Consider the following 27,867-nt stretch of genomic DNA (forward strand, 5'->3'; position numbering starts at 1 on the left):
AAAAAAGAAATAATTTAAAATAAGTCAAGCAGGTCATGGTGGGCCCCTCAGTCACTCTGGGGCCCCAAATCTAGATTCCTTACTGTTGTACCCTCTGTAGTTCCCTAACAGAGATTCTGCCCACTGAAGTCTCTCAACTGCCTTTTGCAGAGAACAATAGCTACCATGCTACTTAGCAAATGTATGTACTATTTCAAATCTCAAGTTTCATGTTGTAGCACCGCAACCAATTTTTCTTTCACAATACTGTCATTAGGTTTGTTTTGAACCATTGTTAAGACCATGTCCAATTTGAAACAATAACCAGCAATTGCCCATTGTGTGGCTGTTGGCACAAGAATATCTTTCAAACTGGGGACATTGATTTTTCCAGTCTGTCTGTTCAACATTGCTGACCAAAGGGTTAGCGTAACAGCAGTATTTATAATGTTTTTGAGTAGAGATTCAATACCAGTCTGAGAGGACTCCGCTATGGTACGGGGACAGCACGGTTGCTTAGTGACTAGCATTTCTGCCTCACAGCACCGAGGTCATAAGTTTAAATCACCCGGGCATGGCTTTATCTGAGTTTATATGGTCTCCTTGTGTTTGCGTGGGTTACCTCTGGGTGCTCCGGTTTCCTCCCACACTCCAAAAACATACTAGTAGGTTAATTGACTGCTATCAAATTGACCCTAGTCTCTCTGTCTGAGTTTGTGTATTTAGGGAATTTAGACTGTAAGCTCCACTGCAGCAGGGACTGATGTGAGTAAGTTTTCTGTGCAGCGCTGCAAAATTAGTGGCATTATATAAATAGCTGATGATGATGATTGTACAGTCCCATAATATATACTTTATGTTACCAAGGTTACTACAGCAGTAAAAGGGAAGTTGGAATCTGTAGACTCTTCCTTTTCTTTTGGTAATAATAATAATCCTAAAAAAATAAACAACGTATTGTAATTTATTTTACAACTTGTTAATTTTTATGTAAATATGCGGTAGATTCTTTTTATCAAAGTTAAAAATGTTGCAGGATTTTTTCCAGCTTAAGGAATTTCCAATGACTTGATCACCTTTTACATTGTGTTTGAAACTGGATCACTTCACCGCTGCATTTTGCATGATGTCTCCAAAATGTTCAATGACAAAACCCTTAATTTACCATGTGTACCAAAAATGTATTGAACTTGTATTTTTTTCGTCCTTGCCACTTTTACTACTTTGTTTTAATTAATATGCATCAGATGACTGTACGGTGTTGTTGAAGATGGACATGTTATATTACCACTATAATTATACACAACTAGCGAAACATTTGTTCTTGCTAGTGTTTCTAACCTAATTATATTTTTCATAGTTTATATATTTACAACCCCTCCATAATTAACAGTACTGGAACCAGTTATTTAATGTTTCCTTATCCTAAAACATAGCAATGTTTTTAAAACTAATCTGAATTGTGCGTCAGAATTACAAAATGTATCTTTTAATTTTTGAAGATATGTACTGGAATATTTGTATTTAACAGGATATGCGGGTATAATGGTTTGGACCCTAAATGGGTTTCCTACACATTTAGTTCATTCTGTAATAGTAATCCCTCAGGTTTAATTAGGCTACCCAGATAGGTGCATTGTACAACATATGTGCTTGCTTAAAGCAATGTTCTTCCCAGAAAATTTTGCTAGCCGGGTGGCATTAAGAAGCGGCCGGGTGGGGGCAGTTGTAATACTTTGCAATAATAATGAAAAATGTTGCCCGTTATTGCCCACATCTGCCAGGACTGGTCTGACTGGTGATTGGTGGGGTAACACATACTGCTGGCTGTAGTGCTCACAGTGTCTGTTATAAAAGGAGAAACAGTGGTTAATTCTATTATTATAGGACTCTGTTGGGCTCCAAGAGCCGGATGGCTAGTAAAAACAGCCGGGTGAAGCACCCGGGAAAAAATTGCTGGGGAGAACACTGCTTAATGCAATCTGTATAACACAGATAACATACCCTTATACCAATGTGCAAGTGGTTGGAGGATTGCAGTGAAGTTATCAAATCTTTATACCAAGCTAAGAAGACAACACAAGAACAGACAACTCAGTAGAGACGTCTATGAAAACTGTACTACAGTTAACTGTGTAGAAGAGGGGGTGTAGAACAATGACAATATGGTGGCTTTAGACATTACCTACTTTTTATATGATTAACTGTAGAACAGTTTCATAACGGTCTACCATTAATATGTGATTGTTACCTCTAGTTTCTTATAAGTTGTAGATGGTTAGGTCAGATCTCCCTATTTATGTGTCTTGGTCTTTATGATAAACGGCAATGAGGGGCGGCATTACCGAATCCAAGCACTCCCATAACAATACATGAACCATGTGCAAAAGCAAGACATACCCGTTGTCCTTCTATTTTGCTCAGACACATATTGAAGTATGTTACACAGATGGCCTTATAGTCCATGGACTACATTTAGTTGTGTACAATGTTACCATTACATGTTTGTTTTGTTTTTTTGTTTCCCCTCCTCACTTTATAGATCATTTCGGAGGTCTGCATACAAAAATGAACATCAATTGCAAATATATCATAGATGCAAAAAATATATCAAATAATTATTTGTTATATCCATGATATTGAGCCAAAACACTTTTCAAATCATCAATTAAATATTCCTTTATGCCAGTCTACCAGAACCATGTTTTGAGTTACACACACTAGATAAATTAGCCATTTCTGGTAAGATGAACTAAATTGTAGTAATAAGATCTTTATTTATTGTGGTGTTAATCATATTTGCGGTCTCTCTATTTCAGCTGGATAATGCAGATGAGCAGGCAGCCCAGATCCGCCGAGAACTTGATGGGCGTCTACAAGTGGCAGAACAAATGGCAAAGGTGAAAGGTGTCTTAAATTGTCCCTCTGATAAAAAACAAACAACCGACCAAATTAGTTTTTCAAGAACACTTTCAAATGATTTGGCATTTTTGGTCATATCAAAAAGCAGTTACTAAGACCTTAAGACCCACTTAATAGTAAAAATCAAATCAAAACAAAAAAAACTCACACAACAAAAATGACTTGGTTGTGCAACACGCTAACCATTAGAGAGGCAAAACATGAAGATTTGCGTCTGTACATAAATAAATATCAATTAAAAAAAGTTCTACGGCTCTAAATTCTTCCAATGTTATCCAAACATTCAAGTTCATATAATGTCAAACAATATTTATTAACTTTGGCATTACTATTACTACTGCACTTGGTTCTACATCTGTTAAAGTACATTAGTAAATTTAAAGTGTCTGCTGTCAGTCTGTCATGATTCATTTAAGTTTCAAGAAAGCCATTTCATATATATAATACAATAATGTAAAAAGTTCTGTGCTTTTTTTCAATTGCTCAGAAAAGCGAAAACTGTGTGTGTGTTTTTGGTGGGCTGTTAATGCTTTTTAATATATCTCTCCAAACAAAAACACTGAACGCCTGATTGATTTTATAAAAATTATGCATTGTTTCACTTCTTTTTTTTTTTTTTGTTAATAAAGGAAAGGAAATTTCCAAAGTTTTTAACTAAAGAAATGGAGGTTATATTCATAGAAGAGCTGCGAGCTTCAGTGAATTTACTGATGGCCAACTTAGAAAGTCTTCCAGTGTCTAAAGGTGGCCCGGAGTTCAAACTGCAGAAGTTAAAGCGTTCACAGAATTCGGCATTTCTGGACATCGGGGATGAAAGTGAGGTTCAGCTATCAAAATCGGATGTTGTGCTGTCATTTACTTTAGAGGTATGAAATAAAGTGAGTGTGCTTTTGGGAGTTGATATTGGTACTTTTTTTTTTTTTTCGATGGGAATTCTATTGACCACGAAACACAGCCTTTGTCTTTTTGTGATAACTGTTCTGCACATTGAAAGGTCACTTGTTTAGGTAAATGTTCAGCTTGAACATTACTTCTGTGTATAATTTTCAATAGGTCTAGTCATATTAAATATTAATGATTTGACAATTAATAACCCTTCCGATTAGCACACTGTTTATAACTGTGAATCAGATCCAAACATTGTGTTATCTATCTTGTTTATACTGTTAAAAGAACAAATGCTTACCAAATATGTGTTCTTTAAGTTCTTATTTTACGTTATACAGGACGTACCTGTTTATGGTCCTTTGTGCTCCATTAGTTATGCTGCTACCTTTTCGTAGTGTCAGTCATGCTTTCCACTGACCTGTGCTGTTAGTATACAGTATGTCCTGATTTGTAATCACAACACTCAGAGGCTTGTTTTAAAGCTACATTTACACAAGAGGGCCTTTTCACATTTCAGGTATGCATTTTTGTTATTTATAGAGGCTATGAATGACACTATTTTACAGAACAGTTTGTGCTTCTGGTTTTATGTGATTTTCCCAAGTAATGATGATTCTCTGTTTGAAACTTACTATAATGTAGAAGACATGCCCTTCCATTGCTTCTCTGTGGGATCTTTATTATTTAGTTATAAAACTGCTGAAAGCACATGAAGGGTTGTCAGCCACTGTGAGTCCCTGTGCTTCTTACTTTGTCTTATTACTATATTTATAAGTATACCATCTGAAAAGTGGTCTTTCTTTAACATGTGTGTAACACCCCATTTCCCACGCCCTGGGAATGGTTTGTATGTAAATGTATAGCAGACTCTTTTTACTTTTCCTTTAGCTGACAGCGCCCCTCCACCAGAGTCTTAACATGTGTATTACAGAATGTTGGGAACCATGAAACCATGGGGAGACTCGGGGGGAACCCCCTATTTACCACTAACATATCCTACCTCCCTGGCCCCACCACCATTGAGAGAGATCCTATTTACCCATTGGGAGAGGTAGTAGAGTGTTAAAAGATTCCTTTGCCATCACACTACAATTTTCTTCTCTGACACTGGTGAATGGGTGGTAGTATGTACATTTTTTTTTTAATATTTAATTTTTTTCTTACTCTAGTTAGTTTCCCATTTATAGTTATACCCTTATAAGTAGTTGCAGAAGCAGAACATCTTTCCTCCAGCTTCCCATCATCTATATACAGTAGAGGTGTTGGTAGGAAAGGATAAGTTTAATTACCCCACATAACATGTGTGCTCTGAAAGGCAGTTGGCAATGGGAGCTTAAGTCCTACAACTGTGGACAGTCTGTATATGTTTACTAAAAACAAATAAGATATGGCCTCTATTAGATATTTAGCTACTGTAGAGCTGTTGGTGATGCAATCATTGCAGACTGTGGGTTCTGACGACTGTTTGGACATGTGCACCTAAGACTTTGGAGAAAGGATCCCAATGTCATGGATCTTCTATGAGTGCAAGTATGTGATTCAGAAAAGGGCAGAACTGATGTATGAGGCTTGCCTTGAATTCTCGCAGTGGAGTTCAGTTTAGAGCAAAGTATGGTGACACATTTAGGGATCATGAAATACAATTCTCTTTAGTACTTCAAATTGTATTTCTGATTTGCTCATTGGATAACAATTTTCTTTATCAAGTAGTATTGTACAGCTTGTCATAGGTCCATGCACTTCAGGGTGCAGGTGGAAAAAAGCCACTTGCGTTTGAAACACGCATTAGATAATTTGGAGGATGAAAAGACAGCCTCAAACTGTCAATTTCAGTTTCTGTCTTTGTTACTTTTTTTTATCTGTCATTTTCATGCTGTGTCTCGCTTATGCACTCTGTTCCGCTCAGTCTTTTGTAAGAGGTTCCAGTGGGAATTTTGAATGTGCACCCAAATGGTTATGACACTGGAGAATACTACTTTTGTGGTGTAAAATATATACATATTATGCCTAATATAAATAGTTAACATTTTGATAGAGGCAGAGAAAACTTCCAGGCTTTGAGAAACTGAAAAATTACTATATATGGTCAGCCTTGTGGATTAAAGTTTTTAAACCGTCACTAGATCATTTATTCACGATCTCTGAACTTTTCTGTCTGTAAATGGTTAATTTCCTAAAGCCAAGATTTGCATAGTCTCTGTTGCAAATATTGTACAGCCTATTTGCAAGGTTACTTTTGGCAGCATCCACATATATATGTATGTATGCCCTAAAAATGGGATATCCAGACTAATCAAAATCTTACTTTGTAGCCTATATTCACACCCAATTTCAGTTTTTCCTCTTGGAGGTGTTGTCAGGTAAATTGAAATTCAAAATGTAATTCATTTTCCAGCAATCCTTCAGAACAGCATGTATATAGGTGTAATGGGAGAGAATCATTTAAATTCTCTACTTCATGTGCCAATATGTAGGCAGGATCTCTCAGTGGCGATACTGTCATTGAGGATTCCATGAAAAAGAATGAACAGTAAGTCTACTTTTTCCAAAATAGGTTTTTCATTCAACTAGTTTATTTTGTATATTGATGTTTTTAGGGCTGATGGTAATGAATTCCCCATAGAATGAATTCAGGTGTATATATCAGCCCACTGCAAACACTACCAAAACAGTGGGAACATCAAATAGGCACAATGCAATTATCCCCTATTCACTCAAACAATGGGAAATACATGTTGGACTGGGGAAACCATTGCTCTTTATCAGCCATTTAGTTTCTGAAAGGCTCCAAGCAGTTTCTGTAAACATAAAGATATGAATAATACATTCATATTATATTACACATAGCAAATATTTATATCATGTAATGCTCCTTTCTGTGGAAAATGTCAAGATATTTCTGATTTATAATGATGCTTGCAATAGTTCTTGCCTCTCAAACAATAAAAATAAAAAATAAATACAAAAAAAACTGCAGGGAGTTAAAATCATGTTTAAAACCTTTTTCTTTTAGTTACACAAAGGATAATTGTTGAAGATTGAAATTCAACACATAAACCAATCAGACAATTGCTTTCATTGTCTAAAAGTGAAAAACTAGTGAACAAAAAATTATATCCCTATTTATAAATATCTCCAGTCCCAATATATTATGCTGGACAGTGAGATACAGAGATGAAGTTCTTTATTTAATTTCAGATATAAAAACACTTATTTAACTCATTTGATGCTAGCCATATATTTGCATTTCTTACAAGGGATTGTATATGAAGGGGTATAGATTTTTGCTATGGCACCTACACATATCTTGTTATTACCACCATTAATGCCATAAAGTTTATAATTTATCCATAGTACATATAGTAGATTGTTTCAGTTAGTTGCTAGGCTTAGTATTAATGGAATTTTTTTAATCAAATCTGTCCCAAGTATGTCAATGAACAGAGCTGTATCTCTGTTAAATGTTTGAAGGTGTTTTTTTTTGTTTTTGTTCAAACAAATGCCATCATGGTTTTTGGCACTTACAGAAACTTGTGGCCAGCAAAACGCATTGGTGGTTTAGAGGGTACATCTAGCCCATGGGTCACCAGATGAAGAGTTAGTTGTTTTTGTAATATGTATTTACGGGTTTTTTTGCTAGCTGAAGATGAATTATTTGACCATTGTATCTTATGCTAAAGGTGTTTTATTTTTTCCTATTCCTATAGATTGTTATCTCAGAAGTCCAAGGCTTGAAATCAGTGGCTCCAAATAGAATTGTGTATTGTACGATGGAAGTAGAGGGAGGTGAAAAACTCCAGACAGATCAAGCTGAAGCCTCAAGACCTCAGTAAGTGATACACACGATGAGACGCCGGACATCACGGCTCAGTCCAGCTGTGCTCATTTCTGGTTACTACAGTACACGAACATCAAAGATTTTCCTGCGCACCTCCTATGGGAGTTAACATTTTGTAATAAAAACATTACTTAAGATGAACATAATCAAGTGTTTAATGTTCTGGAATAGATTTTGTGCAAGAAAGGAAAGATTTCTTTTGTATCAAAATTCAGTTTTGAGGCATACCCATTTTTATGGTTACAGAATAGATATTAAAATGATTTCTTGGCACAAAATCAATTTTGTCTGCTACAAAGAACCTGAGCATTGTGGGTCAAAATCAATTTTGTGTGCATATAAGTTTCTGTACCATGAGAATCATTTTTGTGTGTTGCAACAGCTAGTCTTGTGTTGTGGAAACCATTCATAATCACAAATGTGATGTATGGTTTTATTTTTTTAAATTATGAAACTCAAAATAATTATGTGGTTTACACAGTATCAACAATGTGGTTGAGTTCATTTGAAAATGCGTTAATCGAACAACCCTGCACAATCAACAAATCATTATCAGCAGATATTTAATATATACAAATTATCAGGCGCTAAGGAACCTTAAATATTATTATAATAATAAACAGTGGAAGACAGCTCCCTATACACAAATATCTGTATCAGGCGACAAACAAGTAAAAATAAATAATAAGAAAGCACTGTATCCACCAATATAGTATTTATTATAATAAAGGTCAAAAAGATATTATTCTAAAATACTCAGAAAATATCTGTAGAGACAACAATTGCACAAATATTAGACAGTAAAAACTGAAGCTTATTCTGAACAATAGTTCAGTGGAAAACAGTCACCTAATTACTGTCAATAGAGAGATGTATTAGCATTTATCTATTCCTCTGAAGGATGGTTGAACGGTATAAATACCATGCTAAATAATACATTATCTGTGGGTTTGGTTTTTATGCAGACAATAAACAAGTTGGCCACCATTGGGCCATGTCCTTTGCTAACATAGTTTCAAGATGTCCAACACTGTACCATGCCTTGTTGAACCCTTCAAGGTTGTAAACGTGGGACTGTGTATATGATGTATGAGAATACGGATGATAAATATACATGAAGTAGTGACTTTGCACCAGGAAATTCTACTAAGCAGCGATGCTTTACTGGAAAGTGTTTATTGTACTAGGCAATGAGAAGGGGTCTGGTAGGAGCTGTACACTGGCAGTGGTAATAATAGGAAAGGAATTATATATATAGATATAGATATAGATATAGATATAGATATAGATATAGATATATATAGATAGATAGATATATATGAAGAGGAGATGCTAAGATTTTAATTGAATATACCAGAAAAGTATTTTATCACAGTGTACTGTTCATGCTTTACCGTTTCACCATATGTTGGCTTAATGTAACTCTCAAAATAATTAATATTTTTGCTTGTAATACCAGTACTGATCTTTTTGAGTACTCTGACAGCACATACCAAAAGTGACTCATTCACTCAGGGCCGTCTTAACAGCATTATTGGCCCCCGGGCAAAGCAGTGCACTGGGGCCCTACCTACACAATACTCACTGGAATAAAAATGTAATTATCGATAAAAGGAAGCTTATTTATTGCTACCTCCAACAAAATCAGTGTTTAAGCTTCAAAAAACATTCTGTACTGCAGAGATTAATCCACACAAACGTTCAGACAATATAACATGAGCCTTGAAGTTGAAAAACAAGAAATTTAACATAAAAATGGTACTCAGTTGGTAAATCATACAGATATAGATGGCATAGTACAATATTACTATGAATGATTTCTTACTAATCAAGACTTCAACACAAACATTTGCAAAATTTCTTTGCAGAGAATTGTTTAAAAAAAAAATGCTTAAAAAAATTGTGTGTTGATTTTGTCTGCTTGTGTATGATTAGTACATGTACGTTGTTTTCGTCAAGACATGTATTCGCAACAGCAAGAATGCATGTGCAAATAACAGCTGAGTTGATTAGTCCTCCTAAAAATAGGGTTTTAAGTTTCTGATTAAATCTCCTGTGATAATATACTGAATAGTTGGCAAGCCTGTGGGACTCCTGGGCCCAACGTGCCCATGCATTAAGACAGCTCTGCGCTACTCCCTGAAAACTCTGTCTTAAAGTTTTAAAATCCATACCCAGTTCCTTTGCTAGACAGCCTGGGTTGGTATCCCACTAAAACAGGTGATCAATGAGTCTGTTCAGCCTCCTAAAGTGGAAATCAGCACCAGCCTGGACAGGCTAGACCGGTCATCATTTAACAAGGAAGCCCGCAGCATAGGGTCCCTCCTTCATTGTGTGAACCAGCACCAGCCTGATAAGCGGGGAATTTAGCATCAGTAGGGAAGGGGATGCTACAATTTAACTACTTAACCTTCCAAAGACTGCTTTACGCTAAAAAGTGCTGAAGCTCTTTCCATGAATTCTGGTAGTGCTCTGGCTGCCCTCATGCTCTGGCACCAGGCTGCCCTCCCCCCTTCGGTGTTTTATGGCACCACACTCGCTCAGTGGCACCTCTCTGGCATTACAGATGTTGCCAGTTTTGAAGGTGCCCCTGAGTCATCACTATTTTACCACTTTGCGCAAGATACACTTTGCTCTTAAGGCATAGTGCATAATTATTGGCGTATTGTTGGTGCATTACAGTGTAAAATTAGACAAATGCATTCATTTTTAATTGTATGTTACAGTATTAGATTAAGTTGCATTGCTTCACTAGTTTATTGATGCTACAAGTGTAGCATTCTCTGCACAGTACAGTAAATTCATTATTATCATAAGGATGTTTCTGTAAGATGCCATAGTCATTTTTGTAAGAATAAGTGTTACCTGGGCAACAAAGCACCATTGTGCAAATTTATATATTCCGTAATAGGCATTCTAGTGGGCTTTACCTTTTTCACATACTTTTATTGTGTCATTGACTATTACCAGGCACTATATTTGTACTTGGGAGGGGGAGGAGTTGTGAAATATATAATATTAATATACTGTGGTACTACTGTAAAGTATAAAATATGTGACTAAAAATTCAAGCGCTTAATAGTGTTGATGTTCTCAAGAAAAATGTGTATAATTAGAGGAACATGGTCCTCTCTGTTACATAACAAGCTAAACAAACTCAAGCAATAAATCCAGCCTAATAATCTTGTATCAAACATGTATAATAAAACATAAAAATACTTATGTTTGTGACCGAAGATGTTTTCTCTTCTCTTCTATATCATTCGTGCGTTCACAAATTAATATACATACGTGAAAGAAAAAACAAAGAAAGGGCTTGTGTTCTTTGTGATGATATTCTAAATATTTCTGGAATCCCTTCCCCCTAAGGGAGTGCACTTACACAGACAATGTGTTTCCTGTGCTTATCAAAAACACTTTCTTGAATCTATAGAATGTAGTTTTCACCTTCACCTCCAAACTCCCATTGTATATGTACTTAAAAACAATAAAAATATTGAGAGCGTTGTATTGAGCATCAGAAAAAAAGGAAAAAATATATATCTTATCCTTTTTTTTTTTTTTTTGATGCTCAATACACCCATTGGGGGGATATCCATCACTAAAACTGGATTCTGAATACTAGAAAATTTTTAAAATACAACGCTCTCAAGGTTTTGGAGCGTATGGGGCTGGCCGGGGAGATCCTGAGTTCTATCCTGGCGCTGTATGTCAAACCATCGGCGCGAGTATTTAGCGATGGGTTTTTGTCCGATAATTTTCCAATCTCTAATGGCACCCGTCAAGGTTGCCCTTTGTCTCCTCTCATGTACCTCATGGCTATTGAACCACTGGCCGCTAAAGTGAGAATTGATCAGGAGTGTGTGGGAGTGGTTGTGGAAGAAGAAGCCCACAAGTTATGCTTATTTGCAGATGATGTCCTATTATTCGTTGCCAGCCCGGAGACCTCGCTACCTGCCATCCATACACTTCTAGCCCAATTTAGCGCAGCCTCTCTGTATAAATTGAATACTTCCAAAACGGAGGCTCTTCCCATTAACATTCCGCAGGAGAGATTACAGAAGTTGAAAGACAAATATCCCTATATATGGAAATCCACAGAAATTTCGTACTTAGGTATTCAGGTTACCCCACATCTTGATAGTTTGATAGATAAGAATTTCTCTTTATTACTTGACCAACTCCAGTCCTTAACTACTTCATGGATGTGCTATGAGGTCTCTTGGCTGGGGAGAATATCGGCATTCAAAATGATGCTCCTCCCAAAGATGATGTACTTGTTCCGGATGCTCCCATTCCATCTCCCACAGCGCCTGTTAAATAAACTAGTCAAGGTTATGAGGACATATGTGTGGAAGGGTAGGCCGCCTCGGATGGCCTTGCAGCGTATGGTTAGGAGGAAAGCACAGGGGGGGTTGGCCCTCCCTGACCTGGGAAAATACCATGATGCTTGTTTACTCTCTCAGATGCGTGATTGGTTCCTCCCAGGGTGTGGGAAGCCATGGGTGGGCCTGGAAAAGGCTCGTAATCCTGATTTTCCTTTAGTTGATCTAGTTTGGGCTCCTCGGGAATGGAGACCGCAAGCCCATAACCTGCCCGCTCTCACCAGGGACGCCTTGATAGTCTGGGACCGATTGTGTGAAGGCCCTGAGGGTTTTGCTCGACCCACGGAAAATGTCTCAATACAAGCAGCATCAAAACAGATTCCTGACTTAAACCTGTCGGGATGGGTATCTAGGGGGATTCTGACTTTTAGGCCAATTGTTTAATTCAGGTACACTCTCCTCCTTTTCTCAGTTGAGTGAACAATATCATTTACCGAAGAGCGACTTTTATAAATTTCTTCAGCTTAGACACTGGCTGTCAGAGCCCTCATTCAGAGGTATAGTCATAGGTTCCCCCCCGGCTATATATCAGGTAAACTTGACAAAGAGTTACAACAAAGCTAGCATAACTACCTGGTATAATATTTTAACTTCACAAGTCGTTATCACCAAATCGAAAATTCAACTCCAATGGGAGGTAGATCTCCAGGTAGTATTCACGGAGGAGGAATGGGAACGTATTTTTCGAAACTCTTTCACAATGTCTAAATGCCTTAATCATACTGAAATGTTGGTGAAACTTCTGAATAGATTGTACGTGACCCCTGAGAAACTGCACAAAATTTGGCCCTCAGTACCCCCGACATGTTGGCGTAATTGCACTGAGAGAGGGGATATATTCCATATCTTTTGGGCATGCCCAGTCCTACAACCCCTGTGGTTAGAGGTTTTCCAGTTGTTGGTAAAGGTTTTTAGATATCCTACATCTCCTTCCCCAGAGCTTGCTTTGTTACATCATTATCCCCCCTCCGTTCCCTCCTGGGACAGGTACGTGATGGGCCAAGTGCTCATTGCAACCAGAGCTGCTATAGCTCAGGCCTGGAAACAACTGTCTCCCCCGTCTTTGGCTAAGGTGATATCTAAAGTGAACTTCAGCTTTGAGATGGAGACCCTAGGAGTTCCGTATTCTACGGCAGCTACTTCCCCATTAGTGAAATGGCGTAGCTGGCATAATTACGTCACAGACGGAGGTGGGGCCCCATCCCAGTCCCCCCATAGGCTGGATATCTCCGACTCAGTGTCTCCTGCCTTGATTTAAGAAATATTTGCTTTTGGGCCTAGGTACAAGGATGGAATGGACTAGTCTCCGTATTGTAAAGTTAAAGTGACTTATGTTTAGAGTGCCAATCTTTAGTTTTACTTGTCAACTGACTATAATTATATTTAAATACTACAAAGTGATACATGTCTAGATTGCTGGTGTTTTATGACATATTGTTGTGTTTCGTCCCCACTATGTACCCCTTTCCCCTTTATGTCCTACCCTTTCCCTATTTCTTTTTTTTTTTTGTATCCTTTGCAATTATCTTAGAAAATTCAATAAACTTTATTTCAGTTAAAAAAAAAAAAATACAACACTCTCAATATTTTTATTGTTTTTAAGTACATATACAATGGGAGTTTGGAGGTGAAGGTGGAAACTACATTCTATAGATTCAAGAAAGTGTTTGTTTTTGATAAGCACAGAATACACATTGGGGTATATTTACTAAACTGCGGGTTTGGAAAATTGGAGATGTTGCCTGTAGCAACCAATCTAGCTGTCATTTATTTAGTGCATTCTACAAAATGAATCTGATTGGTTGCTATAGGCAACATCTCCACTTTTCCAAACCCGCAGTTTAGCCCATTGTCTTTGTAAGTGCACTCCCTTAGGGGAAAGGGATCCCAGAAATATTTATAATATCATCACAAAAAACGCATGCTTTTTGAATGTGGAATAGTTTATGCCGTTTATACAGTATCACGCTATGTTTGTTTTTACTTTTTCTTTCACATATGTATATTAATTTGTGAACGCACGAATGATATAGCAGAGAAAAGGAAACATCTTCTGTCACAAACATAAGTATTTTTATGTTTTATTTTACATGTTTGATACAAGATTATTAGGCTGGATTTATTGCTTGAGTTTGTTTAGCTTGTTATGTAACAGAGGGTACCAAGTTCCTCTAATTACACACATTTTTTTTTAGTACATCACTATTGGCGCTTGAATTTTTAGTCACATATTTTATGCCACTTTTCTTTGGGGAAGTGTATATCCCTAATCTAAATTGGTAAAGCTGCTTTTAGAAAGGAGCGCATGATACACTTGTAGTTCACATAGTACAGTTTCTGTTCTGTATTAACTATTTTACTGTCAAACTTGTTATGTGTATTTGATATACAGTAGTATAAAGTTCGTTTTTAAACAATTATGTGGGTCATACCTTTTATTGAAGCTCATTAAGTAGATTATTTTTTTCAACTAAAGTATACTGAACTCCGAATTGGTGCTAGTAAAACATATTAAATTACTTGGAAGGAAAATAACAATGTTTAATTGTTTTTTCTCTTTCATATGGTAATAATATTAATGTGACAAAATAATGCAAAACTAAAATATTACTGAGAAGAATTAGATACAGCAGTGTCAGCACAGTTTCAGGATGGACCCTTGTAATGCTTAATTAATATGATTCATTTTCTTTTGTTTTTTTGCAGATGGGGAACGCAAGGAGATTTTACAACCACTCATCCTCGTCCAATTGTTAAAGTAAAGCTCTTTACAGAAAGTACTGGTGTTCTGGCTCTTGAAGATAAAGAACTTGGAAAAGTAAGATTTGTGATAATCTAAAACAAAATTTCACTATGAGGTTTTAGGTTTTGAAGGTAGTTTTACGTGATGACAAGTAATGTCTATATATTTACAAACAGTCATATGTTTAAATATTTACTAAATTCTCTTGGGATAACAGCGAATACTTATTTTCAGTTATTATACAGTACATATATTTTTTAAATATTTACATACTGTTACTGGCTGTCTTAGAAATAACACTGTATAATCTGTTTATAAAGCGTTGAAAAGTTGAGCGGATCATGGCTGTAGTTTAATATACCTCTATATGCCTGATTCCCTCTACTGGAACCTGTAGGAACAGAAGCCCCAAGTGGCTTCTTTTTTATATAATGTATCTCCACACCTATTGCACTTCATGGTAATTAAATTAAACCTATATTTTCTTCACCTTTAAATATATACATTATGCATTAAACTGCACATAATAAAGTAAACTTAATTTTTTACAAATACCGCAAACCATGAAAAAGTTAAGATCTGTACCCCATGTAGGCTAATCCAGTATAAAACCACCAAATGCAGCATATAGCAGCATTTCCATGTCTGATTAATACCATATTAGTTAAATTATGGTGCTCATTTTTTTTACACCCCAAGCAAATTTAACATTTACCCATCTCCGTAAATCAACCTCGGTTTACCTACATCAATTGATTTTACTTGTCTGTTGACAGCAAAACAGACTTAATAGATGAGCTATGCAGCAGTAGTACAGGGAAAGACATTCTGCCACATCTAAGTATTAACATACTGACAGTCACTGTATGTAAAGTACAGTAGTTTGTAACTTTCACATTACAAAAACATTAACTACCTTACTGACCAACTAGTAAACATAAGAACGAATAACACACCTAATGCACAGTACTGTCCACCAGCTCCTTCAAAGAACAAACAGATTAAAAAAGTTTGACTTTAGACATTCGTCTATTCTCACCCATTACCAAAGGTGAGCGCAAAGAGACATCCCTTTCTGAAAGAATATTATGTTGATAAACACCATTGCACAACTTCTCTTTTGTCTGTTTATTACTCCATCATGCACATGAATGTACTAGCAGCCCATACACTTGGTGAAAATGGAGACGTTGCAGCCCTGATTGCTTGGTGGTTAAAAAAAAAAAAGAAAAGAAAAAGTAAATCCCTTGTCTATTGGGGGTTAACATGAATACATCAGTGGTTGTCCCATGGGGAAATTTCCTTGTGATTGTATATAATTATAATTGTCGATCTTTAGACATTAGTCTATTAATTGTTTACATTTTTTGTCCTTTCAATACAATAGCGATATGCAGCCATTCCAGAATCTAGTGATAGCTACATTTAGGAAAATGGTAAAATACAAATGAAGAAAACTCAAGGCTATTCTAAAGAAAACAGAAAAGAAAGCTCTCAACAGTTTTTGAAATGGAATTCCTGTTTGATCATAAAGCTGCAGATAAAATAAGAGAATGTATTGTTATATAAAACACAATTACATAGAAGAATCTTGTGGATTTTATATGGCGAACAATATTGCATAAAACTGACTTGTGACCTGTCACTGTTCTTTGGAATCAGATTATACAATTTAATTTCTAAGGTATTTCAATCCTCCATCAATAAACCAAGGAATTTTTTGTTAGTGCAGTATCAGACTTTGGTGTGTTATCATTAAAAAAAAAAAAAAGAATTTAATCATATTACATGTAAAATATCATCCACAAAATAAAACAATAACATATTTTCCTGATCAATGACAGCTATAATGTATAGTTAACGGAGTAGACAGGAAAAAATGAAGCATCCCCCTTTTCCCTGGTGTCTTTTTCCTGTCTCTCAGCTAAATAAGCACTGTCTGGATATGGTCATAACCAGTATACAGATCCTAGCAGAACGGATTGGTGGATGCTGGCCATGTAGCTGAGTGTTTGGAGATTCCCCCACACTGATTTTTAAATGGCTGGAACTATCCACAAATTAGAGTTTTAGGAGCTATATGTTTGGTATTACAGGGTCTTGTCAAAGGAAGTGGGAGAGAGCATAAGTAATGTGCTCTGTTGGGTCTCAACTAGCAATATGTGGTCTGCATTTTGTCACCAACAGAGATTGAGGGGCGGGGAAGGGTTTCTCCATTATAAAGCCACCCGAAATATGGGGTGTGTATAGTTAAGCCTACATAAATTAGGTAGGCAGGGTCTGTAAAATCACCAGAGATCTGGGAGTATATTTACTAAACTGCGGGTTTGAACAAGTGGAGATGTTGCCTATAGCAACCAATCAGATTCTAGTTATTTATTTAGTACATTCTACAAAATGATAGCTAGAATCTAATTGGTTGCTATAGACAACATCTCCACTTTTTCAAATCCGCAGTTTAGTAAATATACCATCTGCAGTCTGTATAGTAAAGACACCATAGGTCTAGGGACTGTATATTATATTAACATATGTGTCAAGGTGCTGGCAGCTCCCATGAAAGAACAGTATGTGTCATATAGAGATCACTAGAATGTTTTCTGCCTTGCATGGAGGTCAAATGGAGCTGGTAGATGTTGACAATTACAGCTCTTTAACCTAAAAAACTTTCATTATGTAATAGTTTAATCCTGGCTTCAAAAATATAGGTTCAAGTCCCTCCAGGTGGGGGTTGCAACTCCTTTTTCCTCAGTCTGCTACCTAGTTGGAATCCTGGGATTTGCTATCTTATTCCTGATAGGCATGATTAATTCTTCCACAAGGGTAAGTTGCGTTACACCAATAGGGCTTTCCTTCAGCAGCTGTGTAGGCATCTCAAGATATGTCCAGCTTGACACCTTTAGCATCTGCTCCTGATTTACGTCCGGCATACATCAGGCATCCATAGAGCCACATATGCGTACATGCCAAAGTTACAGAATGTCGCCGGTAATTCTGATTCATAGAATCTTTTTATTTCCATACATATTCATTTCTTCTGTAAGGGAAAATAGCTGTTACCATCAGCCAAGAAGTGGCCTGCAAGATCTGGCCATTGCAGTGCTTCTGAGCTGATGGTACATCTTTGTCATAAAATAGAAATACATTAATTATGTTTCACTACTTGTATACCCCACTTGCCTTTAGAAAATGTCACCGGGATTTCCTTACAATCTAGTAGGACCTTTTAAAAAGCATGGTAGACCTGATTTAGACCTCCCATACAAGGACATGATATTAGATTCAGCCAGAATGAAGCTAATAGCAACTGCTGTACTAGTTATTATTGGATCAGTTATCAGTGCTAAAATTAGAAAATACCTATTGAAGTCCTCAAGGTGTCACCTGATTAAAAAATCATAATAAAGTATTTCAGAGGGGGAGAAAAATAGAATAAAATTCATACCACAGCTGTTGGACCTATATCTAATTTAAACTTTGGGGACAATATATCTGGTATTCCCCTTCTTTGGAAACTATGCGATAAAATGGTGCGGTAATTATCTAGAGTTGCATGGATTATGTATGGGAAGACGGTGCCTTTTGGTTTTATTGTGTCCACATTTTCCTTTCTAATGCACATAATATAGCTACTTAATCCAGTATGCTACCAAATGAAAGCCCTAGCTCTTCTGGAAACACTAAAAAAATCCACTTTGCTACAGTTAAAAATAAAAAAAGTTGTTTCCAATGAAGCAGCCGCAGTACAAAATGGATGAACAAAATGCAGTAAGTCTGGATGATCAAAAATTGTTCATCCAGAATTCAAGTATCAATTTCAAAGCCTTCAAACTTCTTTTAAATATCCTTACTATTACAAATGTATAAAATCAATGACGTTTAAAATGGTCTGATATATTCTTTCGTGAACAATAAAAAATCTAATACTAGAAATAAATTGAACTTTAGGGCCAGCTTCGAACAGCATCTCAAAGAGTAACTCAAAATGAATTTACCTAATTAAAATAATTTTGTTGGGAATTACAACTTACTAAAACAAATCCTGATGCTTAAAATAAAATAAGACTTCTTGGGGTATATTTACTAAACTACGGGTTTGAAAACTGAAGATGTTGCCTATAGAACCCAATCAGATTCTAGCTATCCTTTATTTAGTAGATTCTTCAAAATGACAGCTAGAATCTGATTGGTTGCTATAAGCAACATCTCCACTTATTCAAACCTGCAGTTTAGTAAATATACCCCTTGACTCTTTAAGACTCATATAGACACTGTTGCTGCCATCCAAAGATTCTTACGAATAATCTCTCCTTACCAACATCTGTCCTGTTTCACGAATGACGTGTTATTGTAGAAATTTGTAGTACTCAACGTTTCATTTTAATTATGCACATCATTTTTGAGTGGCGTTACCCTTTAAAGCTTTCGGGATACAATAATGTGTAATGTTTAATTAAAGTTGTATGTTGTACATGGGAACGAATGTCCAAATAAAAGATTTGATCAAAAACAAATTGCTGATTGGTTAATGCCACCAAGAGATTTAATTGGTATTTATGTTTATGGAAATATTATATCCTATCAAACAGCCTTGATAAATTTACTGTCTCATCTAGAATGATGTAATTGTGTGCTGCTGCTTTCCATTTATATATTGTATTCTATATCATGGCCTACATTCAGGTAGATACATGCCTTACTAATTAAATAAGTTCTATGATCCATTTTGAAACCACTTATTCAGTCTAGAACTGATAAATGCAAACAACTAAACTACACTTTACTTTGTCCTTTATTGGCAGATGTGTATATTTATTGTACTGTTAGAAATTAAGCCACTTTATATTTTAAGTACTGAATCCTGTATGAAATGACATGTTAATGTAATTCAGTTCAAGAGCAGTTTTCACAAACCAGAATCAAGCACTTGTAAATAAAATATGACATTATTTAATTCTCCTTTTTTGAATGGTGTCAACATTTTCTGCCTAATAGAGTATGTGTAAGAAATGGAACAGTGCAATAATCATTACATATAAATATACAAGTTAAGATTCCTTAGCACAGCCTAATTATGATAAGCGACAACTGCATTAAATGAATGTCAGGGTGATATGGTGCTTAATTTATAGCGTGGGTTGCAGATCTATTTCTGCTGCAAATAGACAGAGGACATATGGGAGTAAAATTCAGAGGGGTAAAAAGGGCATCATTAAGGATTTTTTTAACACTGCCTTGTCAATTTTAATATGTTCTATTCTGACCTGTGTTGCATCTAATTAGATGGGTACCAAGAAAGTATTAGAAGGATCAGTCTTAAAAATGAATGTTCATTTAATTTATTATTATTATTAGTTGTATTAGTTACACTAAGCTAGCTGCCTATAGTTGTTATATTTTTCTGTACTGGGAAGGTACTATGCGGCCTAACACCTACTACTAGGTTCAAGCTGGGGACGACACTTGGAATGTAAAGCACCATATTGTTCAAAATACCTATTATCTTTTTGGGGGTGCATTCAGAGTACTACACATGAATTTATGTATACCATATTTTTATTTCTGTCTTACTGTCAATGACCCTCAGGGCCGGATTAAGGGAACGGAGGCCATTCCCCCGTGAGGGCCCCCCCCCCGTGATCTGAGCTGCCCCCCCCCCCCCCCACCCGGCACTTACCTCCAATTAAAATGAAACGTTGAGCACTGATCGCGCCGGGGGCGCCCCCACCCCCGACCGATCAATACTGCTGCTGAGCACTTTCAAGGGCCCCTGGATGCCATAGGCCCCTGGGCTGTAGCCCAGTTAGCCCTATGGTTAATCCGGCCCTGATGACCCTAGAGCCAAGCTTCTGCGACCCCCAAAATTGATTCCAATGTGATGGGGCCTGTTACCATGAAGATACTTAGCACAATGTATAATACATGTCGGAAGTGAATGCTTTCGCATGAGCCATATATATCTGGTATTGCTAGCAACTTTATTTTACTTAATTAAACAATGACCTTCATTTTTTGTTAATCTTATGCAAAAAATAAAGTACATAGATGGAGAGGCTCATGTTGTGGTAGAAATCATTTTTACAAATTACTTAATTCACAAGCTATATAATATACCCCATTTTGTTACATAACTCCCCCTTAATCATGTCATGAACACATACACATACTGGATGTCTTGTAGCTTATTTCTTTGGTGTTTTATTGGAGTCAGATTGTGTGCCTTATAAGTTAGGTATAACCCCGTTTACTCTGACCTTTCCTGAAATATTAATTCCAGAATGTTTGCAGCTTGATTGTTTCATTCTCTGCTGTTTGTAACCCCATATTCCCCTAGATCACATTTTGTTATATTTGTTATATTTTTAAAAAAGATTTTTGAGATGACTACTTGGACAATTTTCATCCTAGGTGAATGACCAAGTTAAATTGTTATGATTAGGGCTTTGTAGGAGCTCACTCTGGTGAGCTAGTATATTAAAATAATGCAGAATATCTACATTTCATTATCACATTAAAATAAAAATATCTATAATAGAATAGATAACAGTATTTTTTGTAAAATAGTAATTGGTAGTTTTCTCTTTCTCTTACTCAGGTGATACTTAGACCAACTCCCAATAATTCTAAATTACCAGAGCTGCATAAAATGTCTGTTCCCAAAAACAGTCAAGACACCGATTTGAAGATCAAACTGGCAGTGAGAATGGACAAACCACCTCATATGAAGCATAGCGGGTAAGCAGGAACTGTCTGTCTTGGTCATGAAAAATGGAAGAATTAAGTTTCATAGATGAAGGAAATAAAATAAAAATGTAAATGTATGTATATGCATGTGTATATAAATACACCTGCATACATAGTACATGCCAAATGGCATATAATGGAAAAACTATTATAAAAAACACTTACTGGTGCAAACAATGAAAAATTTGGAATGTTTAATAATAACTGGAGAAAGAACTAATTCTACTGCTCTAGGGATTCTTCAATCCCTGTAAAATCAGGCATACAATAAAATCAGTGTACATTACTTTACCCAAGATAAATGTTTGAACCAATAAAGTTTAAGCCAAGGTTATAACACTGATATTAAAATATAATCTAAATAATAAATTCATAAACTTCCAATATATTCAGATTACTTGATAAATAAAATATATAATCAATTTGAAAAACTGTAATCTTGCAGTCATAACTGATAGTTTCTAGTAAAAAATCACAACCGTGGTCTTATATAATAATGTTAACACATTTCTCTTATTAACAACTAATATGGCCCCAGAGACTAATGAGAGAGAGGGTAATGAGCAGTGACTAACCAGCCTGAGGCCAATATTTAGTAGCGTTGGATCTTTTTTTTTTTATTAGGAATATTGTGGTCGCAACTATAGCTAAATATGGTTCATCAAAAACAATGTCTATCAAATATACAAATCCTACCACTCTTTAGAGTAGAGTGTGCTTCAGTTCAGATTTGATTAGTGCTGCGAGTAGCCTGGTGGTGTCCTGAATAATTAGCCTCTACATAGCTCGTATTTCAATGCAGCTCTGATATCACATTGTTACAGACTACTTACAATTTATAAGTTCATGTGCAGGTGTGCAATAGTAAATAAATTGGTTTGATGCTTTTCTCTGTATATACAGTTTCATCAAAGGCATGTATTCAGTCTCTCTAAAGAGGGTCATATTTACACCACTGTTATATAATTTCCAAATTTGTTGGGGACACTCTGCTCAGCAACTTATTAGGAATATTTTAAAGGATAAAAAATGCAGGTAGGCCAGTGATCCAGTCCAATGTAGCCCACTATTGGACCAGCCCGGGGGAAAGATACCCTCCTGGCTCCCAGCCCAGCCGGCCCCTGATGGTAGTGAATAACATAGTTTCTCCACTACTATAGATTAACCAATATAACCCTATTATGTGGTGTTCACAGTATTGAAAATAATACAGTGAAAATTACATTTACATTAACTGTTTATATAAGGGATAGTGATCATGTATTCATTAAAGGCCACTAAAAAAAAATGCTAGAATACCAAAAATAGGTATACGAATAATACTAAGAAAATTAAATGGGCAATCCATAAAAAAAAGAGGATGAAAGAATGTTTAGACCCCTGAGAATAATAATGGCAAAATAGTCCAATAGTGTGACCTATATAGAGGACTAATTTATGCCATGGAGTGAGCTACAAATAAATAAACCAACACCTAATCTTCAGTCCCAATAGTACTGTAGCTAAGTGCTCTCCAAATATATCTCAAGAATACAAATTGGTCACAAGTCATTCCGATTGATATTTTCATTAAGGCTCTCTGGATGCAGATTAGGCTTATGCATCCGGAAGTCCTCCCTTTGTCTTGTCTCTTTTATAGCAGTCTATATATTATGAATATGCTCTGTTCCAGTTACTCTTAAATCTTGTGGGTTGCTGTGGTGATAAAATAGAGATGCTTTGGAGCACTATGGGCCTTCTGCTGAGTTGAACAGAAATGGGCATATGTCCTTCAAAAAGGCCCCGCACAGAAAGCCTTATTCCAATACATGCAGCACGGGTTCAGACTCTTCCAAAGAGCTGACACACCTTATGATGAAAAATGCTATCTTTATGCACAGCATGACTTGACATCAGACGCAGCCAGATGTATACACGTAAATACTCCTGATTGATTAAATCTTGGCAGCTAAAGCTATACGAGTGGAATTCGTCCTTCGCATGTTTGAGGTTTATATGCAGGAAGAGTCCCACTGAAGGGGTTAAAGATGGTGAGCTTTATTGATTTGCCAGTTCTATATCACAGATAATGTGTGAGATAAGAACCTGTGCAGCTGAAAAGAATAATGTATTATACTTTAGCACTTCCCATTTACAATAGAAATTACAACAGAGCGCCCAATTTCTCACCTTTTATTATTATTTTTTCTCTCTCAATATCGCTCTCTTGAATAGACTTGGTATTTGTTTTGTTTCTGAAGAAATCTATGGTCTATCAGAATTGTTTTCACAATGTCACTTTTTTATTTTTGCCACATACAGTGAACAGCACAGTTTGTGCATTCAACTACAGTTCACTTGATTGTCTAGTTGCTATACAAGAATCATGGTTACTTGCTCTTTATAAACTGATCCTGCAGTATAACCTAGTGGCTGCTAGAATTATCACATGGTTTGTGATGGTAATTTAGAGGAACGATGCAGTATGTATATGACCCAGACTTTTATGATGAATATTAATATATCCTATATAAAAATGTTTCTTTATGAAGTGTAATGCTCATATTTTTTTAAATTGACTTAATTTCTTGTTTAATTTATGATTGGAAATGAACAGCCACAGCTTTTCCCAAAAATGATATGATACATTACCAATAAATTGAATGTGTTGGAAAGTTTTATTTGTTCCTTCACAAGTGACAAATTACTGAATTAAGTGATGTATATTACACTTGTACCAGTTGTTCTTTAATGAAAGATGCAAAATAAAGGTCATCATGTGATTTTATTTATTCCCTTATCTTCGCCAGGTAATTTCTGTAAAGTGATGGTGCTCCCAGCCTGTGATAAGTAAGCTTCAGGTCATTTTAGCTATTTCTTTTTCCAAGTAATGGCAGGAGGGCAGGGAAGTAATGTGAGCTTGCTACTACTTCCCACTAGATATAATTGGGCAGGAAATTTTTCTCAACTTTGTAGCATTACCCTTTATGGAAAGACTCTTCTTTTTGCTGTGTTAAAATAAATGTTTGTAAACACCTTTGTGTAACATACCACAAATGTGTGCCCATTATCCTGTGTATGAGCTCTAAGCTGATAATATATATCTTTTACAATAGAATTGTATACAAAAGTTTGGGTCAAGTTAAATTGCTTGTTCCACTGAGTCTCTGAGTGACAAAAAGAAGTTGTCATGGTTCTATAGGTTTGGATCTTAGACCTGCCCAAATTAGCACTATTCCCAGCAAGGTGCGGAATCTAACGGGCAGAAGGTATTCACCAGGGTCCACCGCAAGGTGCTTTGGTCTTGGTTGCGTCTGCACCACAGATCGAGGCCCTTACTGAGAGTATCAGGTGAGATCTATAGGGGAATACAGAGAAGTGAGTCCGTTTAAACTCAGCAAGCTTTTGACAAAACAAAGAAAATTTTCTTAATGGGGAGTCTGACACCCCATGGTCTGAATGATCATAATAATTATGCTGCTTTTTATGCACTATTAATACTAAGAATGATAAAGGCATCCCTATCTATCTTTCACTTCATTTTGTATCACTTATAGTTTTCACCAGTTTCATCAATTACCTGTATTCACCTTTATAATAATTGAGGGTACTTTATAATTTTTCTTGTTCACTTATTAATATTACATTAAAATTTACTCCTTATTATGATATTAATAATATAAAACATCACTTACCTTTTTCGCCTTTCACTATTTTTTCACTGTGTATGATATTGTGTTATTGTTTTAATAGCCCTTTTCATATCAATTTTGTATAAAGATTACATAATAATTATCAAGAATTACAATGTATAACGGGAATGGGCCCTGATGTACTCCCCAAAGCTGCCCAAAATATACAGGAAAGGCCACCAACTTTCCAATAGATAAAATGCACACAGAAAAAAAGGGTTGTATACATCACAGCGCTAAGTGGATCAGTCATAGATAAAAATAAAAAAATCTGTGTACATAATAATTATATTTAGCACTCATTATAATCTTATTTTTATTTATTATTATTATTATTATTATCATCATTATTTCAATATAATTTTCACAAACACACTTAAACATGCATTATATTATTAATAAATGGTTAATCAGTAATAACTAATTCAATTTTATAGGAATAGATCCTATTAAAACTGAATTACCCTTATGACTTACGTGGAATGGAATGTGTCCGTTCAGTATATTATATAATATAAAAATAATTTACTACTGTCTGTTTAGGATATAAATGTAGCCCTGTTAATATATAGATTGATCATAGTGCAAAATCACTAAAGAATATATGATGGCCTCGATATACATGGCTCCAGAAGTTAACAAGGGAGCTTTAACCAATAAGTGAGGCTAAAAGGTGGGACTTGTAATATGATTGGTTTAAAGAGTTGCCTCTCAAACTGTAATTCAAAGACATAAAGAAACATCAGCCCTAATTACAATATGGACCTATCAGAAGGCAGTTGCAAACAAACGTTTCCAAGCAAGGGTGAATACTGCCTTTCTATGATTATAAAAGGCTTTTTAGATCTTACCATCGGTTGGTCTTGATAAAGCATCTAGCGAAACGCTCGCTTACTAATTTTTTATGTAAATTGATCTTCTGTTGCCGGCTAACATAGTGGACGCTTAGGGGTTAATATTTAAATATTGACAACACTGAATGAATGTGCTACACCAGCATGTGTGTTTTTAGCAAGAGCATTAGCCTGAGTAAACACCTGTGCTTAGCAGTTAACCTTATAGTGAATAGACAGGCAATGAGTTAGCTGCAGCTTACAATTGAAGCTAGATTGTTAAGAATCATTTATTTAGAAGTTATAAGCCTCTGAGTACTGTAGAGGTAAAATATATTATCATAAATAAACTGAAAACCTCTGAGCATAAAAGGAAACTGATAGAGCACAGGTATTTTTATAGATAGATCAGTCAGTTAATCATAAGACTACAACTTCAAATAAAAGGGACAGTATATATTAATCACTGCCTACTGAGTCCTCATGATTCTAATGTCCAGCAATACATGGAATGTATGCAGTTCATAGACATCATGTGACTAATTGCACTGCATAATGAAGATCTAATACTGTCAAACAATATATAAAAGTTAGTATTGCACTAATTGTAGCATTACTAAGGCCTTTGAATTGCTTTTGGAAATGAGTGGTGGTGAATATAATTTATTGGTTATAAAATCATGAAAGGAACACACACACACACACACACAGTTGAAAGAAACTTTATTGCATTATAATAGCAACAATATTTAAATTTACCAACACTTAGGGCTAGATTTACTAAGCTGCGGGTTTGAAAAAGTGGGGATGTTGCCTATAGCAACCAATCAGATTTTAGCTGTCATTTTGTAGAATGCACTAAATAAATGAAAGCTAGAATCTGATTGGTTGCTATAGGCAACATCCCCACTTTTTCAAACCCGCAGCTTAGTAAATCTAGCCCTTAGGGTGTTGTAACTGAATCTTTATTAAGAAACTAAGTTTGAACAACACTTAATATACATCTATGTGAGTAGAGAGGTGGTTGGGTAGCAATATGCTGCCATTCTAAAAGAGTACCTTAGCCATTTTATAGTATTTTCACAATTCTTTATTTTAATATTTTGCTAGTTTAGAAAATACATGGGGAATTAAATTGTTGATAATTCTCCATTGTAATGTAAATCAATAACAATGTCTAATAATATCACTTACAGCTGACCATGGAATATCCAGCAGGGATGAAATTTAATGAACAGTCTTATTGCAAAGGTGAAATCCTATCACAGTACCACGCTTGAAGTCACTGAGCTCTTCAGACTGACCCATTTTGTATTACAAATGTTTGCAAATGGAGACTGCATGGTTAGGTGATTTTATACACCTCTGGCAATGGTTCTGATTGAAACACATCAATTCAGTAATTAACAGTTGTAGCCAAATACTTTTGTCCATATAGTGTATATAGCCTTTGAGATGTCTAAGATATGATGTGCTTTTATGGTTTGGGATTATACATATTTTTATTATGATCGCAGTGATTGTAATGTCCAATGAACTGTTAGTTGCGTGGGCATTAACTTTTTTTTTTTTTCCATTATATCTAGACTGGCATTACTGACATATTGTCTAATATTAAAAAAAAGTTGAATAACGTTGTGAGTTTTCATAGCAAGGCTGGTAGCCTCTGGGAGGGGGTGCTCTTGTTTTTTTTCTGCGATGACCCGCAAGGGACTGGTTTTCACTAGAACAGAACAGGACTCCATCCTCACGGTCTTTCTGGTTGAAACTATTTTAGGGCTAGTCCAGGATTTAGGAAGACTCGAACAACTTCTTAATTATTTTTTGTACACAGTGCACTAACTGTCCTTGGTTCCTTAATTGT

General features: G+C 35.8%; 1 protein-coding gene across 5 annotated transcripts in view; it reads left to right on the forward strand.

The window, feature by feature from the left end:
• Positions 1-27,867, forward strand: part of CADPS2 (calcium dependent secretion activator 2) — a 367,836-nt gene that overhangs the window by 85,696 nt on the left and 254,273 nt on the right. For all 5 annotated transcript variants that reach the window (XM_075208940.1, XM_075208941.1, XM_075208942.1 and 2 more), the window contains exons 4-8: positions 2,799-2,879; positions 3,531-3,767; positions 7,497-7,618; positions 14,719-14,830; positions 21,351-21,490. In XM_075208940.1, the coding sequence (XP_075065041.1) occupies positions 2,799-2,879; positions 3,531-3,767; positions 7,497-7,618; positions 14,719-14,830; positions 21,351-21,490 (692 nt within the window). The remainder of the gene's footprint in view (positions 1-2,798; positions 2,880-3,530; positions 3,768-7,496; positions 7,619-14,718; positions 14,831-21,350; positions 21,491-27,867) is intronic.

Source organism: Mixophyes fleayi, chromosome 4 (assembly GCF_038048845.1).
Source record: "Mixophyes fleayi isolate aMixFle1 chromosome 4, aMixFle1.hap1, whole genome shotgun sequence".
Lineage (NCBI taxonomy): Eukaryota > Metazoa > Chordata > Amphibia > Anura > Limnodynastidae > Mixophyes > Mixophyes fleayi.